The 25,311-nt window shown below is 45.8% G+C and overlaps 3 protein-coding genes and 1 pseudogene across 3 annotated transcripts in view; 1 reads left to right on the forward strand and 3 right to left on the reverse strand.

Annotated features, from left to right (window-relative positions):
• The window catches only part of SPRR2G (small proline rich protein 2G), a 128,714-nt gene that overhangs the window by 37,419 nt on the left and 65,984 nt on the right, over positions 1–25,311 (forward strand). The window lies entirely within an intron of this gene.
• Positions 4,919–5,866, reverse strand: LOC102143068 (large ribosomal subunit protein uL10-like; annotated as a pseudogene).
• Positions 11,652–13,388, reverse strand: PRR9 (proline rich 9). Its single transcript, XM_015453589.3, has 2 exons — positions 13,353–13,388; positions 11,652–12,850 (listed from the first exon to the last, which is right to left on the reverse strand). Exon 2 carries the CDS (start codon positions 12,828–12,830, stop codon positions 12,480–12,482), a length of 351 nt encoding a protein of 116 aa, XP_015309075.2. The 5' UTR covers positions 12,831–12,850; positions 13,353–13,388; the 3' UTR covers positions 11,652–12,479.
• On the reverse strand, positions 24,714–25,141 carry LELP1 (late cornified envelope like proline rich 1). Its single transcript, XM_045389494.2, has one exon. It carries the CDS (start codon positions 25,117–25,119, stop codon positions 24,835–24,837), a length of 285 nt encoding a protein of 94 aa, XP_045245429.1. The 5' UTR covers positions 25,120–25,141; the 3' UTR covers positions 24,714–24,834.

Genomic DNA, 25,311 nt, shown 5'->3' on the forward strand with positions numbered 1-25,311 from the left:
GTTTATATGCTGGATTATGTTTATTGATTTGCGAATGTTGAACCAGCCTTGCATCCCAGGGATGAAGCCCACTTGATCATGGTGGATAAGCTTTTTCATGTGTTGCTGAATCCGGTTTGCCAGTATTTTACTGAGGATTTTTGCATCGATGTTCATCAGGGATATTGGTCTAAAATTCTCTTTTTTTGTTGTGTCTCTGCCAGGCTTTGGTATCAGGATGATGTTGGCCTCATAAAATGAGTTAGGGAGGATTCCCTCTTTTTCTATTGATTGGAATAGTTTCAGAAGGAATGGTACCAACTCCTCCTTGTACCTCTGGTAGAATTCAGCTGTGAATCCATCTGGTCCTGGACTTTTTTTGGTTGGTAGGCTATTAATTATCGCCTCAATTTCAGAGCCTGCTATTGGTCTATTCAGGGATTCAACTTCTTCCTGGTTTAGTCTTGGAAGAGTGTAAGTGTCCAGGAAATTATCCATTTCTTCTAGATTTTCCAGTTTATTTGCGTAGAGGTGTTTATAGTATTCTCTGATGGTAGTTTGTATTTCTGTGGGGTCGGTGGTGATTTCCCCTTGATCATTTTTAATTGTGTCAATTTGATTCTTCTCTCTTTTCTTCTTTATTAGTCTGGCTAGTGGGCTGTCAATTTTGTTGATCTTTTCAAAAAACCAGCTCCTGGATTCATTAATTTTTTGGAGGGTTTTTTGTGTCTCTATCTCCTTCAGTTCTGCTCTGATCTTAGTTATTTCTTGCCTTCTGCTAGTGTTTGAATGTGTTTGCTCTTGCTTCTCTAGTTCTTTTAATTGTGATGTTAGGGTGTCAATTTTAGATCTTTCCAGCTTTCTCTTGTGGGCATTTAGTGCTATAAATTTCCCTCTACACACTGCTTTAAATGTGTCCCAGAGATTCTGGTATGTTGTAGCTTTGTTCTCATTCGTTTCAAAGAACATCTTTATTTCTGTCTTCATTTTGTTATGTACCCAGTAGTCATTCAGGAGCAGGTTGCTCAGTTTCCACGTAGTTGAGCGATTTTGATTGAGTTTCTTAGTCCTGAGTTCTAGTTTGATTGCACTGTGGTCTGAGAGACAGTTTATTATAATTTCTGTTCTTGTACATTTGCTGAGGAGTGCTTTACTTCCAACTATGCGGTCAATTTTGGAATAAGTGCGATGTGGTGCTGAGAATAATGCATATTCTGTTGCAATATTTGGGGTGGAGAGTTCTATAGATGTCTATTAGGTCTGCTTGCTGCAGAGATGAGTTCAATTCCTGGATATCCTTGTTAACTTTCCGTCTCGTTGATCTGTCTAATGTTGACAGTGGAGTGTTGAAGTCTCCCATTATTATTGTATGGGAGTCTAAGTCTCTTTGTAAGTCTCTAAGGACTTGCTTTATGAATCTGGGTGCTCCTGTATTGGGGGCATATATATTTAGGATAGTTAGCTCTTCCTGTTGAATTGATCCCTTTACCATTATGTAATGGCCTTCTTTGTCTCTTTTGATCTTTGATAGTTTAAAGTCTGTTTTATCAGAGACTAGTATTGCAACCCCTGCTTTTTTTTGTTCTCCATTTGCTTGGTAAATCTTCCTCCATCCCTTTATTTTGAGCCTATGTATGTCTCTGTGTGTGAGATGGGTCTCCTGAATACAGCAGACTGATGGGTCTTGACTCTTTATCTAGTTTGCCAGTCTGTGTCTTTTAATTGGAGCATTTAGTCCATTTACATTTAAGGTTAATATTGTTATGTGTGATCTTGATCCTGCCATTATGATATTAACTGGTTATTTTGCTCGTTAGTTGATGCAGTTTCTTCCTAGCCTCGATGGTCTTTACATTTTGGCATGTTTTTGCAATGGCTGGTACCGGTTGTTCCTTTCCATGTTTAGTGCTTCCTTCAGGGTCTCTTGTAAGGCAGGCCTAGTGGTGACAAAATCTCTAAGCATTTGCTTATCTGTAAAGGATTTTATTTCTCCTTCACTTATGAAACTTAGTTTGGCTGGATATGAAATTCTGGGTTTAAAATTCTTTTCTTTAAGAACGTTGAATATTGGCCCCCACTCTCTTCTGGCTTGTAGAGTTTCTGCTGAGAGATCTGCTGTTAGTCTGATGGGCTTCCCTTTGTGGGTAACCTGACCTTTCTCTCTGGCTGCCCTTAAGATTTTTTCCTTCATTTCAAGTTTGGTGAATCTGGCAATTATGTGTCTTGGAGTTGCTCTTCTCGAGGAGTATCTTTGTGGCGTTCTCTGTATTTCCTGGATTTGAATGTTGGCCTGCCCTACTAGGTTGGGGAAGTTCTCCTGGATGATATCCTGAAGAGTGTTTTCCAACTTGGTTCCATTTTCCCCCTCACTTTCAGGCACCCCAATCAGACGTAGATTTGGTCTTTTTACATAATCCCATACTTCTTGCAGGCTTTGTTCATTTCTTATTCTTCTTTTTTCTTTTGGTTTCTCTTCTCGCTTCATTTCATTCATTTGATCCTCAATCGCTGATACTCTTTCTTCCAGTTGATCAAGTCTGTTACTGAAGCTTGTGCATTTGTCACGTATTTCTCGTGTCATGGTTTTCATCTCTTTCATTTCGTTTAGGACCTTCTCTGCATTAATTACTCTAGCCATCAATTCTTCCACTTTTTTTTCAAGATTTTTAGTTTCTTTGCGCTGGGTACGTAATTCCTCCTTTAGCTCTGAGAAATTTGATGGACTGAAGCCTTCTTCTCTCATCTCGTCAAAGTCATTCTCCGTCCAGCTTTGATCCGTTGCTAGTGATGAGCTGCGCTCCTTTGCTGGGGGAGATGCGCTCTTATTTTTTGAATTTCCAGCTTTTCTGCCCTGCTTTTTCCCCATCTTTGTGGTTTTATCTGCCTCTGGTCTTTGATGATGGTGATGTACTGATGGGGTTTTGGTGTAGGTGTCCTTCCTGTTTGATAGTTTTCCTTCTAACAGTCAGGACCCTCAGCTGTAGGTCTGTTGGAGATTGCTTGAGGTCCACTCCAGACCCTGTTTGCCTGGGTATCAGCAGCAGAGGCTGCAGAAGATAGAATATTTCTGAACAGCGAGTGTACCTGTCTGATTCTTGCTTTGGAAGCTTCCTCTCAGGGGTGTACTCCTCCCTGTGAGGTGTGGGGTGTCAGACTGCCCCTAGTGGGGGATGTCTCCCAGTTAGGCTACTCAGGGGTCAGGGACCCACTTGAGCAGGGAGTCTGTCCCTTCTCAGATCTCAACCTCCGTGTTGGGAGATCCACTGCTCTCTTCAAAGCTGTCAGACAGAGTCGTTTGCGTCTGCAGAGGTGTCTGCTGCGTTTGTTTAGTTTACTGTGCCCTGTCCCCAGAGGTGGAGTCTACAGAAACAGGCAGGTTTCCTTGAGCTGCTGTGAGCTCCACCCAGTTCGAGCTTCCCAGCAGCTTTGTTTACCTACTTAAGCCTCAGCAATGGCGGGCGCCCCTCCCCCAGCCTCGCTGCTGCCTTGCCGGTAGATCACAGACTGCTGTGCTAGCAATGAGGGAGGCTCCGTGGGTGTGGGACCCTCCCGGCCAGGTGTGGGATATGATCTCCTGGTGTGCCTGTTTGCTTAAAGCGCAGTATTGGGGTGGGAGTTACCCGATTTTCCAGGTGTTGTGTGTCTCAGTTCCCCTGGCTAGGAAAAGGGACTCCCTTCCCCCTTGCGCTTCCCAGGTGAGGCAATGCCTCGCCCTGCTTCAGCTCTCGCTGGTCGGGCTGCAGCAGCTGACCAGCACCGATCGTCCGGCACTCCCCAGTGAGATGAACCCAGTACCTCAGTTGAAAATGCAGAAATCACCGGTCTTCTGTGTCGCTGGCACTGGGAGTTGGAGACTGGAGCTGCTCCTATTCGGCCATCTTGCTCCGCCCCCTAACCTTGGCCAGGTTTTATACTGTACATAAATGATATAAATGAAAGTATGCAGAGTGTTTTATGTTGAACCGTATGATAAATGATATAAATGGAACTATACAGAGTGTTTTATGTTGAACCCTATGATAAATGATATAAATGGAACTATACAGAGTGTTTTATGTTGAACCGTATGATAAATGATATAAATGGAACTATACAGAGTGTTTTATGTTGAACCCTATGATAAATGATATAAATGGAACTATACAGAGTGTTTTATGTTGAACCCTATGATAAATGATATAAATGGAACTATAGAGTGTTTTATGTTGAACCCTATGATAAATGATATAAATGGAACTATGCAGAATGTTTTATGTTGAACCCTATGATAAATGATATAAATGGAACTATACAGAGTGTTTTATGTTGAACCCTATGATAAATGATATAAATGGAACTATGGAGAATGTTTTATGTTGAACCCTATGATAAATGATATAAATGGAACTATACAGAGTGTTTTATGTTGAACCCTATGATAAATGATATAAATGGAACTATACAGAGTGTTTTATGTTGAACCCTATGATAAATGATATAAATGGAACTATGCAGAGTGTTTTATGTTGAACCCTATGATAAATGATATAAATGGAACTATGCAGAATGTTTTATGTTGAACCCTATGATAAATGATATAAATGGAACTGTATAGAGTGTTTTATGTTGAACCCTATGAACAGTTTTTGACCTTCATAAATGGCAATTTCATATGTTTCATCCTAATGCTTTTTTATGTGTCTTTTTTTTTGGCCACTTACTTTATGTTTGTGAGATTCATCCCTATTGCTGTGTGTAGCTGTAGATCATTTGTACACATCGCTGCATGGAATTCCACTGTGTGACTATACCACTGTTTTTTATTCATTGATGTGTATTTGTATCTTTCTGATACTTGGATATTATGAATAACACTAGAATAAATATTTTTTTGAAAGACGTAAGCCTTTATTTCTTTGTTTTGAAAATAAACCTGGTTGAGTCGGTTGCCTTTTGATAATTACTCAAATAGGCCAAATCTCATATTCTCGTCCAACTCCTCCAACTCTTCCTTGGCTTCAGCCTTGGCTGGAGCTGCAGCAGGAGCAGCAGTGGTGGCAGTGGCCCCAGGGGCAGCAGCCACAAAGGCAGATGGATCAGCCAAGAAGGCCTTGACCTTTTCAGCAAGTAGGAAGGTACAATCAGTCTCCACAGACAAAGCCAGGACTTGCTTGTACCCATCGATGGTAGAATGAGGTACTGATGCAACAGTTGGGTAACCAATCTGCAGGCAAACATTGGCAACATTGCGGAGACCCTCCAGGAGGCGAGAATGCAGTTTCTTATGGGATATCAAGCACTTCAGGGTTGTCGATACTGCTACTGTTGAACAGCTGCTGGATAATCAGCCCAAGGGGGAAGGGAGAGATGTTCAGCATGTTCAGCAGTGTGGCTTCGCTGGCTCCCACTTTGTCACCAGTCTTGATCAGCTGCACATCACTCAGGATTTCAGTGGTGTCACTCGTGATTTTAGTGGTGATGCTTAAAGCTTGGAGAAAGGAGGTCTTCTTGGGCTCCAGACCGGTGTTCTGGCCTGGGACAGTGACTTCACATGGGGCAATGGCACCAGCATGGGCGGCAGCTGGCACCTTACTAGCCAGCAGCATGTCCCTGATCTCAGCGAGGTCCTCCTTGGTGAACACAAAGCCCACATTTCCCTGGATATGAGGCAACAGTTTTTCCAGAGCTGGGTTGTTTTCCAGGTGCCCCTGGATGGCCTTGCGCATCATGGTGTTCTTGCCCATTGGCACCACAGCCTTCCCTCAGAGGAACATGTGGATCTGCTGCATCTACTTGGAGCCCACATTGCTGCTCCTACAATGAAACATTTCAGATAATCATAGAAAAATTGGATGATCTGAAGGAAGTAGTTGGACTTCCAGGTTGCCCTGTCTTCCCTGGGCTGCATGGCAGTGTGTTGGAGTTGCCACCAAGAGTTTAAAGGTGATGTCACTTTCACAAGGATGCCTGATGAGAGCTAGAATGAACATTCTAATATTTGACTTTTGGTGACTGTATGCAGGGCAGATGCCTAGGAGAGGAATTGCTCAGTCATGGGCTGTGTATACATTCTGCTTTAGTAATGACTGTCAAAGAGTTTTCCATAGTGGTTGCACCAATTTGCACTCCCACAACCTCACCCACACTGTGATTCTGTCTTTTTACTTTTATCCCCTCCAGTCAGTATGTTGTGGCATCTCTTTGAAGTTTTCATTTGCATTTCTCTGATGAATAATGAGAGGTTGAACACCGTTTTTATATGTTTATTGTGAAGCTGAAATATTTTTATTACCAGGGTGTGCAACATAAAAACTTTCAGGACTTGGGAAGAGGAGGATATTTTCTCTAATTGCTTAGACTAGTTTTTTCTTAGACCATTGTGAGGAAAGGAAATTCCATCTTCTGGTGCTGGGACAGAAAAGGGGAACATATGAAAGGGAGGTGAGGACCTCCACTTTTCGTCTTTGCCAGAATCTGCTCTGGGTTTGACAAGAAGCGTGTTCTGTACCCAACAGCCAGTTTTCTCCTGCCCTGCTGGGATGTTCCCCAACCTTGGGGCAGCCGTCCCTCCAGTGACTGGCTGACTAAGGCTATTTTACTGCATTCAGAGAGAAGCAAAATCTTGTGGTAACCTATAAGCAATTCAAGTGCAAGAGTAGGTGATAATTATTGATGAAAAAAATTGCATCCACACTTCCTATAATCTCAGCTACTTATTTAGCCTCTGCTTGCATATTTCATGGAGAGTGGGATCACTACTTCATGAGTGGCTCATTTCATTTGCTAGGCCATTTTATTCCTGATATGAGCAGAATCCGCTTTTCTGTGCCCAGAACTCACCGATCCATGCTATTCTCCTTGGGATCACAAATAATAAATCCACGGCCTCTCTCTTTGACATTTGAAAGGCCTGAAGACAGCCACTGTGTGTCCCTAAGTCATCTCTAGATGAAACGCCCCCTTCCTTCAGCCACAGCTCATGTGACAAGGTGCCCAGAGACCTTGCCCTTTTGCTCGTGTTCATTTGGATGAACTAAAAGTTGGCCCGTGTCTACCTTCAAATGCAGTGTCTGAGTCTGAGGCTCCAGAGGGGGTCTGACCTGTAGAACTCCCTGTACCTGCTGTTCTCTTTGCGCTAATGCTCACACCTGATCCCACATGGATGGCTCCTTCCTATGGTTCATGTTGCTACTCGGACATCCCCATCTCAGATCGGCCTTTCCACGCTACCCGAGCTAAAGAGCACCCCTCTTCCCCGGACACTCCTCATCACTTTGTTTCATTTTCTTCATTTTCACTTTCTTATTTATGCCTTTTGCTGAGTTGCTTTTTGTCTGTCTTCCTCCTCATGTGAACTCTGGGAGGCAGGGATTCTGTGTATCTGGTTCGCTGCTGTAACTCCAGGGCTTGGCACATAGGAGATTCTGTGTCACATACTCTCACATAGGAGAAATTTGTTTTAAGGAAACAATAGAGGTGGTGGAGTCTAGATTTGAATTCCAGAAGTCTGATTCTTGATCCTATGTCCTGAACCATTATTCGTGTTGCTCCCACCCTATAAGTAGTGTAACTCTGTCTTGCACATATAGCCTTCCTCTGACTCTGTTAGATGCTGCATCTCTGTCCTCTTGTCTTCTCCACACAGAGCATTGACTGGGCCCCAGTGTGTGCGGCCATCTCCAACTCAGGCCAGACTGGGTGTGATTCGCAGAAGGCCAAGTGCCTCTATGGCCAGCAGGTGGTGCTGTTGGGAAGAGAAGAGAAAATGGGTCCCCAGTGGCTTCTAAACGAGGAAGGACTGGTTATGAGACTGGCTGGGGAACCAGGTGATGAGGGAGGTTGAGTTGAGAAGGCCCTGCCAGCTGGCCACCTCTTTTCTTTCAACCATTTTCAGATGTGAGGCAGGTGTCCATGGAAGAGAAGAGCAGGAGTGGACAAGTCCAGATCTGCTGTCCATGGGGTTATTGACAGGAGCAGGAATGGTGGTGGTGGCCCCCATGATACCACTTCTCCTGGTCAAGACCTGCCAGTTCATGCTTAAACAGGCCAAGGCTGGGAACCTGCTCATTGATCTAGTATTTGATCACCCCTCACCAGTCCCTGCTGCCCCCACCCCTGCTCATGGAGAATGTGGCTATGGAGGGGGCAGGCAGTGGGAACTAGGCCTCCTGGGTTTACAGTTTTCCAGAAAAATCCCTTGGGCTATAAGTTTCTCTAACGTGGAGGGCCTCGTCTACTTTCTCTCTGTGCTCCCCTACCTGGAAGAAGGCATCATGTCTTATACACACAGGTACTCAGGGCAACCAACCATCCCAGTTTGTCGGGGACTGAGGGAGTTCCCAGGATTCAGAACTTTCGATGCTAAAATTGGGACAATTCCAGGCAAATCAAGATGAACTGGTTACCCTATCAATGAAAGGGATTGTCTAGGTGGTCTGGATGCCAGCACCCTCCTTTGTCTCTGCTCGGGGGGCATGCTGGTGGCCGGCCGTGAGGGTGTCTCAGACCTCAGTGTGATGGGCCCTGTGAAGTCCGGCAAGAACACAGCCAGCCCCAGGAGCTGTCATCTGGGCTCTTATGCCAACAGGAGACATGTGTCATTCACACGCAGGCAGCTGGTAGAGGACTGCAGACCCCCGGGGCCACTGCAGTGCAGAGCCCAAGCTGCAGTACTTAGGAGCTAGGCTGAAACCGCAGAGGGCTTTCCGGAGGTCAGGTTGAAACCCCTGGTTTGGCTGAGGCAAACAGGGGAGAGCCCTGCGTGGGAGAGAGGAAGGTGCAGGCAGAAAGGAATCTGTGATGAGTTGTCAGGCGGAAGAACAGGCGGATCACTTTGGTGCAGAAGAGAGTGTCTGGATGGTAAAGAAAAGAGTTGTAAAAGGGAGCAAACACACTAAACCCAGCTGGGAAGAATGAGATTGGAAAGCAGTGAGGAATCACTGTAGGGTGCTACTCAGGGCTGAAGCATTTGTGGGTCCAAAAACATTAAGAAAACCCTAAGTCTGGGCGAGCCACTTCCCATCACTTACCTGTCTTCCTCCTTTCCTTTAGTTTCAAGCCATGGTCACACATTCTGCTGGTCCCCAGAAGTCTGGGCCCCTTGAAGAGCCTCCCAGGAGTGTTCTGGAAGCCAGGGAAACTTCCTGTCTCCTGAGCTTGTGGTCAGGTCTTCTGAATCTCCCTTCGTGGGAGGCTCCCTGCCCCTGCGTCCCATTTCCACATATAAGTTAGAGTTAGAGGAGTCATAGTATTTGATGGATTGGGAGGAGCTGGTTGTCACCCACTGGCTTGCAAACCTCTAGTTCATGGGACACAGCGCATCCAAAGGCAGCTCCTGTCGCCGTCCAGTAGATCTCATTATAAGAAAATTCTTAAACTGAGCCCAATTTCATGATTTCTGCCCACGGGTCCTAACTTTGTTCTTTGGCACTGCACAAAAATCTCACTCCTCCCTCATAAAAGCACTTAAAATATTTGAGTTCAGCTGTCCCACTCCCTCGGGTATTTTCTTTTGTAGACTAAATATTTTTCAACACTTCCTGATGTGAAAGTCGTTCAGGCCACTGCTCTGCTTGCCTGCCTCCTGGCGCTGTCACAGGTTTCCAGAGCCTGACTTGGAATAGCAGTTTCTCCATGAATATCTTGAATGACTGAGTGAATCCGCAGCTCCTCCTATGAATTCCTGTCAGTTTGTATTTTTTCCTCTTGGCATGTGGGGCCCACAGATCCACTATTGTCTCATGTTGAGTTAACTGTTAACTAGAAACCCTAACATCTCCTTAGTAAGACCCCTCCCTACTTTCTGAGAGGCTCAGCACAGAAGCAGCAGCTGGGGAAGTCTGAATGCTGTGTCCTAGCTGTCCCTGTGGCCTCTGTGGCTGTGGACCTGGTCTGTGTCTTTAGAGACCAGGCTGCAGCAGCAGTGGCCCAGGCAGTGGCTGGGGCAGACCTCTGTGAGCACGAGGAGGTGTGGAGGTCCCTATGACAGAACTAGATGAAAGCCTGCTGGCTGCTTGGCGTCTGCTCACCTATCTGCAATCTGCAGACTTGTCCCCTTCCTAACCTTAGAGGCCGACCCCGTAATCAGCAGATTTCTCCTCTCTCTGATAAGTCTGGACTCTCCCTGTTCATTAGCCCCGTGCTCCCTCTTAATGCCTGGGTGTCTGATCTTGGACTCCAATCTGTGCATGCCTTTGATGCTGGAGAACAAAGAGGTTTCTTGGATTTGAGCCAAGCTGGAAAAGTGTTTTTGAACAGAAGCTTCACTGATAGGAAGGCCTCTCTGGTGCATCTCCAAAGAATGGAGCTCTGGGAGCTGCTAGCCCTAGGGGACAGCTGGCTTATTCCAAAGTTGGAAAATGGATGAGAAAACCTATTTCAACTAGGCAAGGAGGCAAGAGAACTGTGATTCAGGCATCTGGAGATGTTCAGGGACTTGAGACACCCAGGAGATTTTCAGAAAGGTACCCTTGGTGCGTGTGGCCTGCAGAAGAGACAGCTCGTAGCTCTGCACAGGGATACTGACTGCCTGCTTCACCACTGTCTCTCCAGCACCTGGCACGGTGACTGACACCTGGTAGGTGATCAGCGAGCATGTTTTAGGTGGAGAAATAAATGAATGAATGAGAAGACAGTTTTTGGAAATCTTTTCTGTATGCCATAGCACTTTCATTACAAAAGTAAGAGCTCCATTCTGGAGTCAGAGGGACTTGGGTGAGCATCCTGACTTCACCACTTACCGGCTTTATGACAAGTTCCTAAGCAATGGGCAGCATAGGAACTCCCCAAGGTTGCTGTTAGAATCTCCACAGAGAATGTGCATGGAATTCAGGGCCTGGTCCATGTCACCCACAGACTCAGTGACCCTCAGTTTAGCCAAACAACTGAGACATAGAGCTCCACACGCCCTACAGGGACGGGCTGTCCTGGCCCTCCACCTCCTCCTCACGAGGCTTGAGGAGGGAGGGGGACCGGTAGAATGGGTAAGAAGCTACATCCCCTCCAGGAAGCTGGTCCTTGGCATAGCTTCCTTTGGGCTCAGGTTGGAGCTCGGGCCACTGCCGAGGGAGCAGCCTGTGACTATCTCATGTCAGTACAGTGCCCTCTCAACCCGTTCACAAACCCCAGTGGCCGCTGCCTGTGTTTCCTCCATGGGTAGGGAACAGCAGACCGGTTACCCAGGCCCCAGGCCTACCTGAAACCTGGCCAGATGGCAGGGCAGACAGTTTTGGTTCTCGAGTCTGCATTCATCTCAGAGGCATGCTTCGCTCTCTCCTTTGACACAGATGCTATGTTTGTAGGTGTCATGAATTAACTTGGGATCCCTCTTCCACACATCTCCCCTCCTTTCCATTTCAGCCCTTTCCTTTGGAAAGCAAGGATCAGAGAGGAAAGATGCTGTAGCAGAAAGAACCTGGACCTGAGGTTTTGAGTGTGGGCAGGTCCTAGCCCCTTCCTGGATTTTCTCATGTGTGAAGTGTACAAGTGGGTGAACCTAGGATATGTTGTGGGTAGGGTGGTCTCGGTGGCCTTCAGGAGGTCTCTTCTGGAATTGCTGTTTTATGCACCGGTGAGGTCTGTATTTTATTCCTGTTTCAGATTACTCCCCTCCCCCGCCAAAGGAGGAGACAGTTATCACAAGGACAGTGAGGGGTTTGATGGTGGAGAAAAGAGAACACATGTCAAGTCAGATATCAGCCTTAGGATCAGCTTTATTATGTATTTTACCTTCACCAGGGAGAGGAAGGCAAGGAAGCTGGAGAACAGACCAGCCTGCATCACACAGACACAAATCACATCTCTAAAGAGTGTACATGGTGAGAACTAAGGGCTCACATTAGACCAGCTGTGAAGCACAGAGATTGACAAAGGCACCAAACATCCATCTCATCTTTCCCTTCTGGTTGTTTTGATTCAGTTATTTACATACTTTTGGCTCATTTTAAAAAAGCACAACCAACATTTCAATGTTCAATAATTTCCTGTTTTTTTTTAATGTACAGGGACAAAATCATCCAATTTTTGATTTTTGAAACACCGCAAGTCACTTTGTCTCAACACCTGTGGTGGCGGTGGTGGTGGTGGTGGTGGTGGTGGTGGCGGCGATGGTGGTGGTGGTGGTGGTGATAAGTGGAAAGTCCATCAGAATTCAGTTTGTTTTGTGGCTCATTTGATAGCCTGAAACTCTGAAAGATGAATGAAGGCATCCTTGGCTGTTACACCCCCAGAGCTGGGTGAATTTTTGCACCAAGGAAGCTGTGCTAGGCTTCTGTGGTCTTCCCTGACAGTCACAGCGTTCCTGCATTTGAGACCTTCATCAGACTGCTGAGAACAATGCTTATTCACAGAGGATGATGAAATATAGAAAGACACAGACCAAGTCCTGGAATGCTAAGGAAGCCAGGAGGCAAGAAGGTACATTGCACACAGAGGTACCCACAGAAGAAGGTCACCAGAGCAAGGGCTGGGGTCAGGGTTTCATCTGCTGCCCATCTTCTTGACCCCAGAAGACATATGAGCAGCTACTTCCCCTTGCCAGGGGATGAGCACTTCTCCTGGACTTTCTGTGGGCAAACCTCCACACATTTTGTCTGGAATAGCTCCTGGCATGGCTCTGCACACTGAGGTGGACATTGATCTTGGCATGGAGGTAGGCATGGATCTTGGCCTTGCTGTGGGCATTTTTCTTGACTTAATTCCTGGCACTGAGAAAGACATACCTCCTGGGCCTGCACTAGACACTTATCTTGGCAGGGGTGCTGGCACGTGGGGAGGCACACCTCCTCAGCCTTTTCCTGGCACTGCTCCTGGGTCTTTTGGAGGCATGGAGGGGGCACACATGGCTGCTTGCACTGCTGCTCACTGAAGGACATCCTAGGGTGATTTGCAGAGCCTGAAAAAAACACAATATTCGAAATTATCTGTGTTAAAAATATCAGTGTGGGAACTGGGGAATAAAGGGTTGAGAAAGAGGAATGAGGAGTGGATGGAAGAACTAATGGAGTGGAATGAGAAGTGGAAGTAAGAACTAATTTCTTTGGCTGCTTTTTATCTCTTTCTCTTTTCTATCCTGGCTGCAGCTCCCTGTGGCACCTGTCTCTAAGGTGGGAGTTCTCTCATGGCCGCTGTCTAGACATCCATAGCTCCAAACCCCAAGTCCTACCGCAGGTTTTTTTTCCTTCTCTTCTGGTCTACGAATCCTTTCGAAAATCAGGTGCAAGAGACTAGATAGATAAATTCTAGTCTGGATAGAATATACAGGATAGTTTGTGAGGCCCAAGAAATGGCAAACCACTTAAAAAATCAGTAGAAAGTACAGTCCAGAGGAGGAACAGAACAGTGGCCGCCTAAAGACAGAGTAACAGGAAGAGAGAGGGCACAGATGCCCCACTTACCTGATCTTCAACAAGACTCAGCAAAAGCTGTGGACTGTGAAGCCCGGCAAGGTGGGACTTTTATATGGTGCTTAGTCCAGCCTCCTGCGGGACTGACTGGCCACATGGGCTGCGGTACTAATTGTGGAGTCACCATAACAAGCTTCCTCTGAAATCGCCGATGGTTTGAGTCACTGCTTGGGATGCCTGTTAATCAGACTACATTTTGGCCTGTGGGTCCTCATCAGACCTCAGCAGGGAGGGCCTTCCCTCAGATCTCTCTCATCAAAGGCAGCAGGAAAAGAATGTTCATAAAGTGTTATCTCAGTCTGTTCAACCAGGATTCCTTGTCTGCCCAAACTGGTACAGGATGTGGTGAGAGATAAGATCCACCTTGCTCATCTCATCTTCACCAATGGGAAGACATTATGCCTAAGGCCTGGGGCCTCTCTGGGTCAAGGGCTTACATGGCTTGTTGCAGACACTTCTTCATCAAGCCTAGAAAGTCACCCTTCAGATGCAAAGACGAAGGCTTGCCCTGTGGTTCCAAGCAAACAAAAGGCTTTCAGCCTGCTGAAGAGAGTGATTTTCCTGCATGGTGGTCTTGACGGAAATTGGGATTCATTTGTTACTCTTGGGTTGTGAAGTGGAGTGAAGGGGAAAAGAGAGGAAGGAGAAGGCAGACAATCTTCATCTTCTCAACCTGGATTTATGACACCCTTCTGAAAGTGGAATTACTCACAGAATTTTCATAGTGACCAGGAGAACAGGCTGGAACAAAGTTAACTTGTCTCTTTGCCTACTGGAAAACGTTTTCTTAGAACTCAGGTCAATAAAAGTCAGGGGATGAAAGGAAAAGTTTCAAAGCAAACACACCCAGTTTTCTCTACCTCTACTTTCTAGTTTGGGCTGTTAGTTTTTACCTGATGTGTTCTCCCTGTGCCTGTGGAAATCCTAAGCATTCTGCAAAGCTTTACTCATGTCTACCACCCTCTGACAGCTTTTCCTGATTACTCTAAACCAGAAATGAATCCACCTCTCTATGAATTCCCATGGTATCTATTGTTTGTATTATTCATATGACATTTACTATTGAAATTAGGATTTTCCAGATATTTATATATAGATCTTATTTTTTCCTGGGTTATAAGTTCCTAGAGGATAGGTACTATGCCATAGGTATAGTAAGTGGAAGATGATGGAAGACAAATGATTATTGATGGGGTAAATGTATTAATGAAGGAATGAAGAAGGTGGATGTGGGAGAGCTGGGAGTAGAGGAAAATCTCATTTAATTGAAAATGGGAAAAGATTTACTTTGAAAGAAGCTCCTAGTTCCATAAAGTGGTGGTTCTGTGTTTGTTTGCTGAAGTTCATATTTATGAAGTTGTATTTTAAATATGATGATGTTCCCTTCCTTTCTCCTTAATTTGAAGTTATGTTCAATCTCTTAACTTGAAGTGGTAGGTTTAAGTCATTTCCTAAGAAAAATATTTGGCTAAAATCAGAAATGTCTCAACTGTTTATATAGATTTTGGATGCTTGAGACTTGAAAAGTTTTTAAAAGGTAAGCTGGGGAGACCAGGAGGCATTTTTGACCTTTGAGACTGGTTCTCAGAGGTTAATGTGACATCACCAAGAGCCCCATTGGTGTCCTGGCAGGAGAGAGAGGCCTGGGTGTGGAAGGACTTGGAATACCCAGCTGTATATCTGAAGAGACAAAGTCATTTGGGGCATCTGGGAGAGCAGGTGTAAGGTGGGAAGACTCATCCTTCTTTTTCTCCTCTTTTTTCACCTCCTCCTTTCAATCTTCTTCTTCGCATTTTTCATCTTTTCTTAGAATGCTGTTGAAGAGACAAAGCAACTCTCCTGTGTCCTAGAAAACAAGGAATTTTCCATCACTGAGTTTAATAATATGTTCTTTCAGTCACTCATGGCCCCTATGTGATGTCAATGCCTTTCCCTTCCAAAATGACTCACAGTTTCATGGAGAATATGGCCAGAGGTAAGCTGCTATGCTCCAGAGGAAGGCCCCTTCCTTGGTTTTGGGTGGAAGGTTGTGGAAGGCTCATGGGGGAGGAGGTGTCTGTGCTTTGTCTTATTGGACAGTAGGAATTACCCAGGCTAGGAGGGTGGACAAGGGCATTCTAGGTGGCCTCTAGGAAGGAATCCTTGTTGGGAGGCTGTTGAAGTACAGAGATACAAGGGAGATGAAAGGAGAGGTGGAGGCCAACTTAGGAAAGGAATGAGCAAGAGACTGGGAAGACAGCCTCTTAGCTGGGATTTCTGGAAGTTTCCTGTGACAGGATGCATGAGATGACCTTGCTCATGTCATGTACATGTCTGTCACTTTGGTTAAGCCCAAGGACAAGGAGACTAAATAGAAATGTGCAGAACAAGAGACTACAGCATGTTCTCATGGAGGGGAGGTGAGCCCAGTTAGGTAGAGCCCAGAGTTTGACTCCTCTCACTGGATGCCCTGTCTGCCATCGAGTTGATTCATGACAGTGGAACAATCTTGAAATCGACCCAAAAGTCCTTCTGTTGTAGGCAGAATAATGGCCTCCTAAATATGTTCGCCACCTAATTGCTAGAATTTAGGTTACTTGGCAAGAGAGACTGAAAGTAGTGAATAAAATCAAACTTGCTATTCAGACGACTTTAAAATAGGGAGATTATCCTTGATTATCCAGGTGTGGCCAACATAAGCATAAGGCTCTTAAAAGCAAGAAGAGTCTGTCAGAGTGATGTGATTTGGGAAAGGCTTAACTGGCCATTGCTGATTTTGAATATGGAAGGAGTCCACGAGCCAGAAATGAGGGCGGCCTCTACCGTCTGGAAACAGATTCTCCAGTAGGACCTCTGGGAAGAGGTGCAGCTTCGCGGGCACTCTGATTTCGGTCCGGAGAGACTTTGTCAGCCTCTGAGCTCCATAACTGTCATAGTGTTTACTTTTGTTGTTTGAAGCCACTAAACTTGTGGAAACTTGTCACAGAAGCAGTAGAAACCTAATAACCTTCCCAATGCTGGAGGCTCTTGGGAGCTCTTGAAGAAGGAAGCCTCAGATGAAGAATAAAATCTCATTTGCCATTCCTTCATTTAAATATATTCCTACTTGTCATGTCAGCATCCTCAATCAAAGGCTAGCTTTTGATAAAGAGGCACTGAGCTGGGTGCAGTGGCTCACGCGGATAATCCCAGCACTTTGGGAGGCTGAGGCAAGTGGGTCACTTGAGGTCAGGAATTTGAGACCAGCCTGGCCAACATGGTGAAATTCCATCTCTACTAAAAATACAAAATTAGCCGGGCATGGTGGCGGGCACCTATAATGAGGTGCCTATAATCCCAGCTAATGGGGAGGCTGAGGCAGGAGAATTGCTTGAACCCAGGAGGTGGAGGTTGCAGGGAGCTGAGATTGTGTCATTGCACTCCAGCCTGGGCAAAAAGAGTGAGACTCTATCTCAAAAAACAAAACAAAACAACAACAACAAAAGAGCCACTGAGATATATGGAGAAAGAACTCAGGATCCCATTCATCTGGGGTTGACTATCACATAGAGTATATGCAATATTGGATAAGTGCTTTAACCTCTCATAATCTCAATTTCCTCTTGTTGAGAAAGGAAAATACTATTTCACAGATTTCTTGTGAGGAATAAATTAGAGAATGTATGCTCCAAAACTTAGGGCCATCAAGCTACTTATGAATATTAGTGCAATCTGAATCAGTTCAGGACTCACCTCCTCCCTGAAGCCTTCCTTGATTCCCCTGGTTCTTCTTGTTCTATGTCCTTTGCTCTGTCCCTCCAATACTTGATTTTTGACTTGAAATTTTTTTTTTTTTTTTTTTTTGAGATGGAGTCTTGGTCTGTCGGCCAGGCTGGTGTGCAGTGGCACGTGATCTCAGGGCACTGCAACCTCGGCCTCCCAGGTTTAAGCGATTCTCCTGCCTTAGCCTCCCAAGTAGCTGGGACTACAGGCACATGCCACCACACCCAGGTAATTTTTGTGTTTTTAGTGGAGATGGCGTTTCACCATGTTGTTCAGGCTGGTGTCGATCTCTTGACCTCATGATTCACCCCCTCAGCCTCCCAAAGTGCTGGGATTAGAGGCGTGAGACACCACACAGTTTTCTTTAATACAGGTTCAAATTCTGCTATGCATTTCTCTCTCCACATGTGTGTCATAGAACATCTAATACATGCCCAAAGCCAAACTGCTGATCTTGCCTCAAAAACTCCTCATACCACAGTCTTCCTCAGCTCTGTAAGTGGCCTGGCCTCATCGTCTTTAAAATAGGAAAGTTAGACTTTCAGTCCATCCCATCTCTGGCATTCTGTGATACTATATATGTGATCATGAATGATCAGCTTGGGTAACTATGTAACTTTGTAGTGTGTGGACACATGTGTGTGGGCACTTTTTCCTTGGTCAGGTGGTAATATACCCACAGGAAGACCCAGTCTTCTGTCTTCTGCATGTGGCAGTGGCTCACTCAGTGACTGATTGACCTTAGGTGACCTGTTTTTTCCTAGGTGTGGGAGTATTTGGGGTCTGAGTCCTCAAAAATCAATCTTGGTGGCCCAGTATCTGGGGTTGTGGATTAGAAAGCTTTGGAAAAATTGTCTCACCCCAAATCTTAAGATAAGGTGACTAAGTTGTTTCTGTGATCATCTCCAGCCCTCCAGCAAGATTGGAGTTAATCTGATTTAATGACATCTGAGATTTAAGTTTTTAGACTTCTGGAGCTGTCATTACTGGGAGCCAGGGCATAATTAGACAGATCAGCAGGAGAGTCTCAGGTGTGTGCAAGGCAGTTTTTTTTTCTCCCATTCCTATCAAACAACTATCTCCTCTGTTCAGATCTTAAAAGTGCTCAGACTCCTCTAATCCATTCATCTGCATATTACAGGGCAGTGTCTCTGATAGAGCTGAATGGTGCAGAATGTGGTTTCCTGCAGAGCGGGTGCCACTGGGCAGCTTGCGAATTCCTGGGCGGAAGTCTACCACCCCTCTCCTTTCCTTTCCTCCTGTGTCACCCACACAGGGGTCTGAATCAGAGGTGCGAATTCAGGAAAGAGCTGTGAATCACAAGCCCTCAGGGCCAGACGGGACTTGAGAGGCCACTTGATTCTACCTCCTTGTTTTAGCCCCAGCACGTGCTTTAAAAAGGAGACACAGAACTATTTATTGACTGCGTTTTTTAGATGAGGAAATTGAGGCACAAAAGTGTCAAGGGCCTTGTTCAAGGTTACATGGTCAGGTCATGTCTGGTCTGGGCAATGGTCCACGTAAAAAACATTTAGCAGGCCAGTGTATTGAGGATTCCTTATAAGCTTTGGGAAGACAACAAAGACGCAGACCAGCCAGTGGCTGTTCACAGTTTGGGATCATAGGAAATACTCATATGTACATGCCATCATCTATAGGGTGTCCAGGGCCCAACCTGGGAGTGGCGGGGTGGCCCCTAACTCTACTTGCCTTCAAAGATGGTTGTCATCCTTTTGTGGAGCTCCCTGTTTCTCCCTCAAATGTACTGCTTCACACAGCAGATAGCAGGAAGCTTTTGCTGCAGTAGGTGATGGGTTGTGACTCCAAGTGTGTACATAGGTACTAAAGTACTGTTGGCATCTTGGCTTCCTAAGTGCAGTTGCCCACACTAGGGGCTTGACATAAGTTATCTCACTTCATCACCCCACCCTTGCCCCTTGGTGAGACTTTTCGTCTCATTCCTCAGGTGAAGACCTCGAGCTCCCTTCTCCCACTGAGGCGAAGCATCTTGCCCGGCTCCACAGCTGGCTGGTGCAGTGCTTGCTTGGAGCCCATGTCTGTGGGATGCCAAGCCCTTTCCCTTTCCTTGCTGCTGCGCGAGGTGAGGGACCCACATGGAGGTAGCCTGCATCTTCCTGGCAAGGCAGGAGGAGGGTTGGCAGCATCTGCATCTTGTGCCTGAAGGAGAAAGTGGCCAAAGGCAGGACTGCGACAAGGGCCAGGGCTGCCTTTCAGCCCCAGGTCACTCATGCTGAGTCCCCTTCCTCTCTCCCCACTGTCGCGTTCTGGGGATGACTCCATGCCACGAGGTTAAGGAGCACAGTGGACAGGGGCTCAGTCCAGAGCAATCCCCTCTTGTTTGGGAAAGTGGCTCTGCAGCCTCTGAGCATCCACTAATTGGTTATTACTGCATGTCTGCGATGTGTGCCCGGCTGCCCCTTCTAAAAGGGCAGGCTGGTGGGACAGTCAGGTTACAAACACGTGGCCAGAATGTGGAGTGATAAGGAGACAAAAGCATGGAAGCTCTGAGACCACAGAGGGGCATCTAGCCAGCTTGGGGGTGGGACATGGGGAAGATTCTTGGAGCAGGTGACCCCTGAGTTGACTTAAAGGGTGAGGATTTGCCCAGGTGGATCATTCAGAGGAAGATTCAGTGGAGGCAGAGAAAAACGATAGAGAAGGAAGTGTAAAGTCACAAAGGCCAGAGACTCTGTGCTGTGTGCCAGGAAATGCCAGCAGTTACTTGTTACTGGACTGTAAAGTTCTAGAAGGAGATGGAGAAATGGTCCTATGGCTAGAGAAGGAAGCAGGGGCTAGATCCTAAAGGCTTTTGCATGACAGAATGTTATTTGAGCTGCCCTCTAGGCAAAGGGGAGACTCAAGAGTTTTAAGCGAGGACATCATGTACAAATTTGATTTTAGCAAGACTGCCTTGGCTGGTTTCCACTGGAGTAAGGACTGAAGGAAGGTTAACTTTGAAAGCCAGTTAGGAGGGTTGAATGGTGTAGGTGAGAGATGATGAGTGCATTTCTGGGCAAAAGCTATGACTCCTTAGTCTGAGAAGGCTTTCCTTTGAGCCTGGGAGGGGGCGCATAGCTCTCGAGATGAGACATGAGGTTTCCTGCACTTGGAAGACAGGTACAGCTGAAAATATCCTGGTATGCATTTTACGATCAGTTTGTATCTTAGAATCTTTACGTGTTTGGCAAATGGCTTAGTGTTTTTACTGATCTCTTTGCTGGGCATCAACACCTGTGACATGGAAGCAGTTATGACTTATCACTAATAAAGCTTTCTAGAATGTGCCTGTGCTCGTGTGCTGAGCTGCAATCTTTGGTCATGTGGGAACAGGACAGGAAAAATAGGACGTTTGGTAACTGGTTACTTCCTCCCCTCTCCCCAGTTGCCATTCAAGCGTGGAGGTGGGGGATGCAGGAAAATGGTCTCTAAGGTTCCTTCCAGCTTCAAAGTCAGACACCCCCGAGGTTCTGTGCCCAGCCCTCACAGTGCCAGCCACCTCACAGCCAGTTGCCTGATTTGGGAGGGCTTAGAAGCCCTTTTAGAAAGCTAGCTGTACTCTGCCTGATTCTCAAGAAAGCACAACGCAAAGGGGTCTGTGGTGGAGGCTTCTTTTGTGACCATCTTAATGGATCCTCAGAACTGCTTTGTCATGAAGGGAGAGGTCTCAGTCCTGCCCGTCTTGTTATCTGGGAGTCATTGAGCCTGGTGCTGCACAGATGCCTGTGATGTCACTCTTCAGGCGTTGCTTATTTATACAGCCCTCTACTGTTTGGGGCAGAACCCTGGTGACTGCCGCTGGGGCTGGGAGTAATTATGGCATTCTGCAGGGAGGTGGCACTCTCATCATGTCCCAGCCATCTCCCCAGAATTGCCTTTGATCCAGCTTTTTGTTGGGAAAGTAGCCATTAAGAGATGTCTATCTTGGTTGGGTGCTGTGGCTCAAGCCTGCAATCCCAGCACTTTGGGAGGCTGAGGCAGGTGGATCACGAGGTCAGGAGATCGATACCATCCTGGCTAACATGGTGAAACCCTATCTCTATTAAAAATATAGAAAATTAGCCAGGCGTGGTGGTGGGTACCTGTAGTCCCAGCTACTCGGGAGGCTGAGGCAGGAGAATGGTGTGAACCCGGGAGGCGGAGCTTGCAGTGAGCCGAGGTCACGCCACTGCACTCCAGCTTGGGCGACAGAGCAAGACTCCGTCTCAAAAAAAAAAAAAAAAAAAAAAAAAAGAGATATCTATCTTTTGTTCCATTTACATGGGAGAAACGAGACCTAAATTGGCAACGAATGGTTTCATGTTCCAGAGCTGGCCTCCTTTCAGGTTGTGCCCAGAATTCGCAGAACCACCTGGGAGGGCACAGCCCCCTGACCCATTCTCCCAGGCCTGGGACTGAGATCCTGCCCCTGAAGGGAAGGCATCCACGGCGAGGTGCCTTCGATGTGGTGCATACTCCCTAAAATGTTCTTCCTTCCCTGTTTTTGTACATTGAGTAAAATAAAGGACTTTGGGGGTCTCTGAAGTAGTCATGATTATTTCATAAATTGTTGATTATTTCATGATTATTTCTTTTCTAACCCATTACAAAACAAAAACATGTGAAAATCCAGATGAAAATAGAAATAAACTACTAGTTACCCATAACCCCACTGTCTTAAAATAATGAGAATATCCACAAATTTCCTTTTTTTATTATTATTACATTATCAAGGAAGGTTTTGGTTAAAGATAATGGCTATATGTTATATTTTCAATTGAGGCCTTACTTTCTTTAATTCATTTTAATGTATTAAGTTAATTTAATACATTGAATAGATTAATACATTAAAATTAAATTAAAATTTATTTTAATGTTTTAAAATTATTAAATTTAATGTAATAAATGTATTAATGTATTATTAAATTTAATGTCTTAAAACAATGTTTCATCATATAATAGGTTCAAGTTTATTTAATCAAACCTTGTTAGATATTTAAATTGTTTCTAAGTTATGCTGTGATAATCACCTTTATTTATGTAGCTCCCCTACCCACCATTTTGCAATTTTTTTTTTTTTTTTTTTGGATAGGTTCTATGAAGTGGACTCATTGGGCCAAAGAGTTGAATCATCTAATGCTTTTGATGATATATATTCCCACATTCCTTGAATTGTTTTCTAAAAGGATTTTTGTCTATTTATATTCCCACCAACTGTAGCACACTTTTTGGCACTGGGTTCTGGGATTTATTATTTAAAAGTGACCATTTAATAGAGGCTGGTCTATTGACCATGGATGAAGATGCCATGTTATTGTTGTATTCTCTCTCTCTCTCTCTCTTCCTTTCTTCTGTCCCTCCTCCTTTTTGACTTCCTGTGAGGTAGAAGGGTTTGCCACCTGTTAACCACAGCTGAAGGGGTTTCCACCTGTTACCATAGTCTCCAATGCTCTAAACTAGACCCTCAGAGTCTCCTGGCATCCAGTGAGTGCCTCTCTGCAGGGATCTAGAGTATGGGAACCTCAGTGTCTCAGAAGACCCTGAGACCCCAAGGTCTCCTCATGTCACACCTGGAAAATGGGGGGGGGGTGCCTTAAATGCTCTGCCTGCTTCATGTATTCCAAAAGCCTGCTCCGTCACCAGCTGACTGTACAGCCTCAGTCTGGTGGGGTCCTAGGTATTTTTTCTTTGACACATTTTGGACTCTCTATACTTGCCATACCCTTTGCTGTCTGAACCATCCTTCAGGCTCAGAAGGATGAGAGCTAGTTTTGTGTCATGGTTCCATAGGGACCCATCCCAGATATGGCTCTTCAGTTATCTATTACGATGATAGCAGGGAATCCTTAAATGCTGTTCACTGTATCGCTGCTTACGTGCAGTGCACTGAAACAATTCACAACTGGTCTGTGTGTCAAAGCTCTGTCACCTGCTTGGCCACGGGGGCATGCTCGTGACTTTCTAGGCAATCAGGTTCCTCTCCTGGTGAAAATAGGAATATCCTTGTGCCCAATCTGTCAGCAAGCTGGGTCTGCAAACTGGCTCAGGACCTTACTGAATGGCGGGGGGTGGGGGGGGGACGCACTAGGAGAGGATGGGACATATTCTGAGGCATTGTAGAGGCTGGCGAGATGAGAGTGACTGAGATGGTGGAGTGGGTCCCTGATCCCAGGCCTTGAAGTCTTGATTCCTACAGTTCTCCCTTTAATCCTATGCCCTGTCCCCAAACCCTTCTCAGTGTGAGCTGATAAATTCTGTTTTGTGTATTAAGCTAGTTTGACATGGACTCTCTCTAGCTACTTGTAAATAATCTCCATTAACACGTCAGCTATGAATACTTTCCCTATACATTCCTAATTGAGGTCCAAGATATGTACAATATCTTTTTTGTACTTAAGTTTTTATTTTGAAATTTTATAGATTCACAGAGTGTTGCAAAAATAGAGGTTTCATATACCCTTCACTGGGATTCTTTCAATAGTGACATGTTATGTAACTATAGTTCAGTATTAGAGCCAGGTAACAGATAGTGGTATAATCCATAACTCCTTTTTGATTATTTTTTAAAGAATGTCTAATTGTACACTTACAGATGTCAAAGCCTGACTCCTGTGGTCAGGAGATTTACAGGCTAGGAAGAATTACACAAAGCAATTAAGTTCAGGCATGATGAGTGTTACACTGTGGTGGGTGTGGGTGTGGGGTGCTCCCTTTACCAACTTACTATGTCCCTGTAAACCAGGCACTTGGCATTTGTTAACTCTTTTTTTTTTTGAGGTGGAGTCTCACTCCCTCACCCAGGCTGGAGTGCAGTGGTGAGATCTTGGTTCACTGCAACCTCCACCTCCTGGGTTCAAGCGATTCTCCTTCTTCAGCCTCCCAAGTAGCTGGGATTACAGGCGTGCTCCAAACCCAGCTAATTTTGGTATTTTTAGTAGAGACGCAGTTTCACCATGTTGGCCAGGCTGGTCTCGAATTCCTGACCTCAGGCGATCCACCTGCCTTGGCCTCCCAAAGTGCTAGGATTACAAGCATGAGCTACCGCGCCTGGCCTGGCATTTGTTAATTCTTTAGCCTCACAACAACTCCATAACAGCAGTACTGTTAGCATCATCATTCCTTTTGCAAAGAGAAGGAAACTGAGACACAAAGAAGTTAAGCAACTTGCTTAAGGTTACAAGGTGTTAGGGAGCAGAGATAGAGTTTCATTAAACCCGGGCAGCCTCTACTGGGAGCCCTTCTGCATAAACATTATGCAACAGGACTAACAGGAACGTAGTACAATGCCTTTTCCTGAGCCTTCCTGGACCTTTCACCAATGTTCTACTCCTCTTTCTCCCTCATACCCTCTCCTTTCTGCTTCCCGGGGTTGGACACTTTCACAGCTGCAACCATATTTATGGATCTCTCAGGCTTTGCTGTAACAGGGCCTGGCATTCCCTGGGTACACCTTTCAGAGGTGGGCACCTGCAGGTTGGGTCAGAGGGAAAGTCAGTTCTCAGAGGTGGTTGAGAGTGCAGGGTTCTAGCCTCACTTCTCAGGGATTGCTTGCTGGTAGTTTAGTGCTGTAAAACAACAAACAAAACAAATCGAGACCCACCAAAACACCAGGAGAAGTCTTGCACAGCAGAGGAACACGTTTACTTGTCAGTTCATGGCTTCAGTCCCCAGCCCCACAGCGTTGTACATGGTGGAAGTGGCAGTGGTAGTGGGGTTGGGTAATGCCCACAGTGCCTCACTCTGGGGGAGGGCAGGGAGGTGGGCAGGAAGAAGGGCATTTAGGAGGACAAGGCTTGGCGCAGGGCTTGGGAGGGCAGGATGAAGGGGACGGCGAGGGGCAGGGCGGGCACTTGGGTGGTGCTGGACACTTTTCCCGTGGGCACTTTTCAGAGCAGCGTTGCAGCAGCTTCTTTAAACAGCTGGGCTGGCATTTGGACTCACACTTTTGTTCACACTTGGGATCGCAGTTCTTGGGCTCAGTCTTGGGGTCATTTGATTTACTTTTATCATCACTCGACATTGTTTCTTGATTATCTGAGCCCTGCAAAGAAATATGAGATGGGTCGTAGGTGGGAGAGGATTCCTACAGGCTTCTTACAGCTTATCCTTGTAAGTAAGAAAGTCTTCCCTGGGATGCGCTCAGGCTCTAGATCATCTTCTCATTTAGGGCCTTGTATGAGTGTGAGATAGCATTTCTTAATCTCTCCACCCT

The sequence above is a fragment of the Macaca fascicularis genome, chromosome 1 (assembly GCF_037993035.2).
Source record: "Macaca fascicularis isolate 582-1 chromosome 1, T2T-MFA8v1.1".
NCBI lineage: Eukaryota > Metazoa > Chordata > Mammalia > Primates > Cercopithecidae > Macaca > Macaca fascicularis.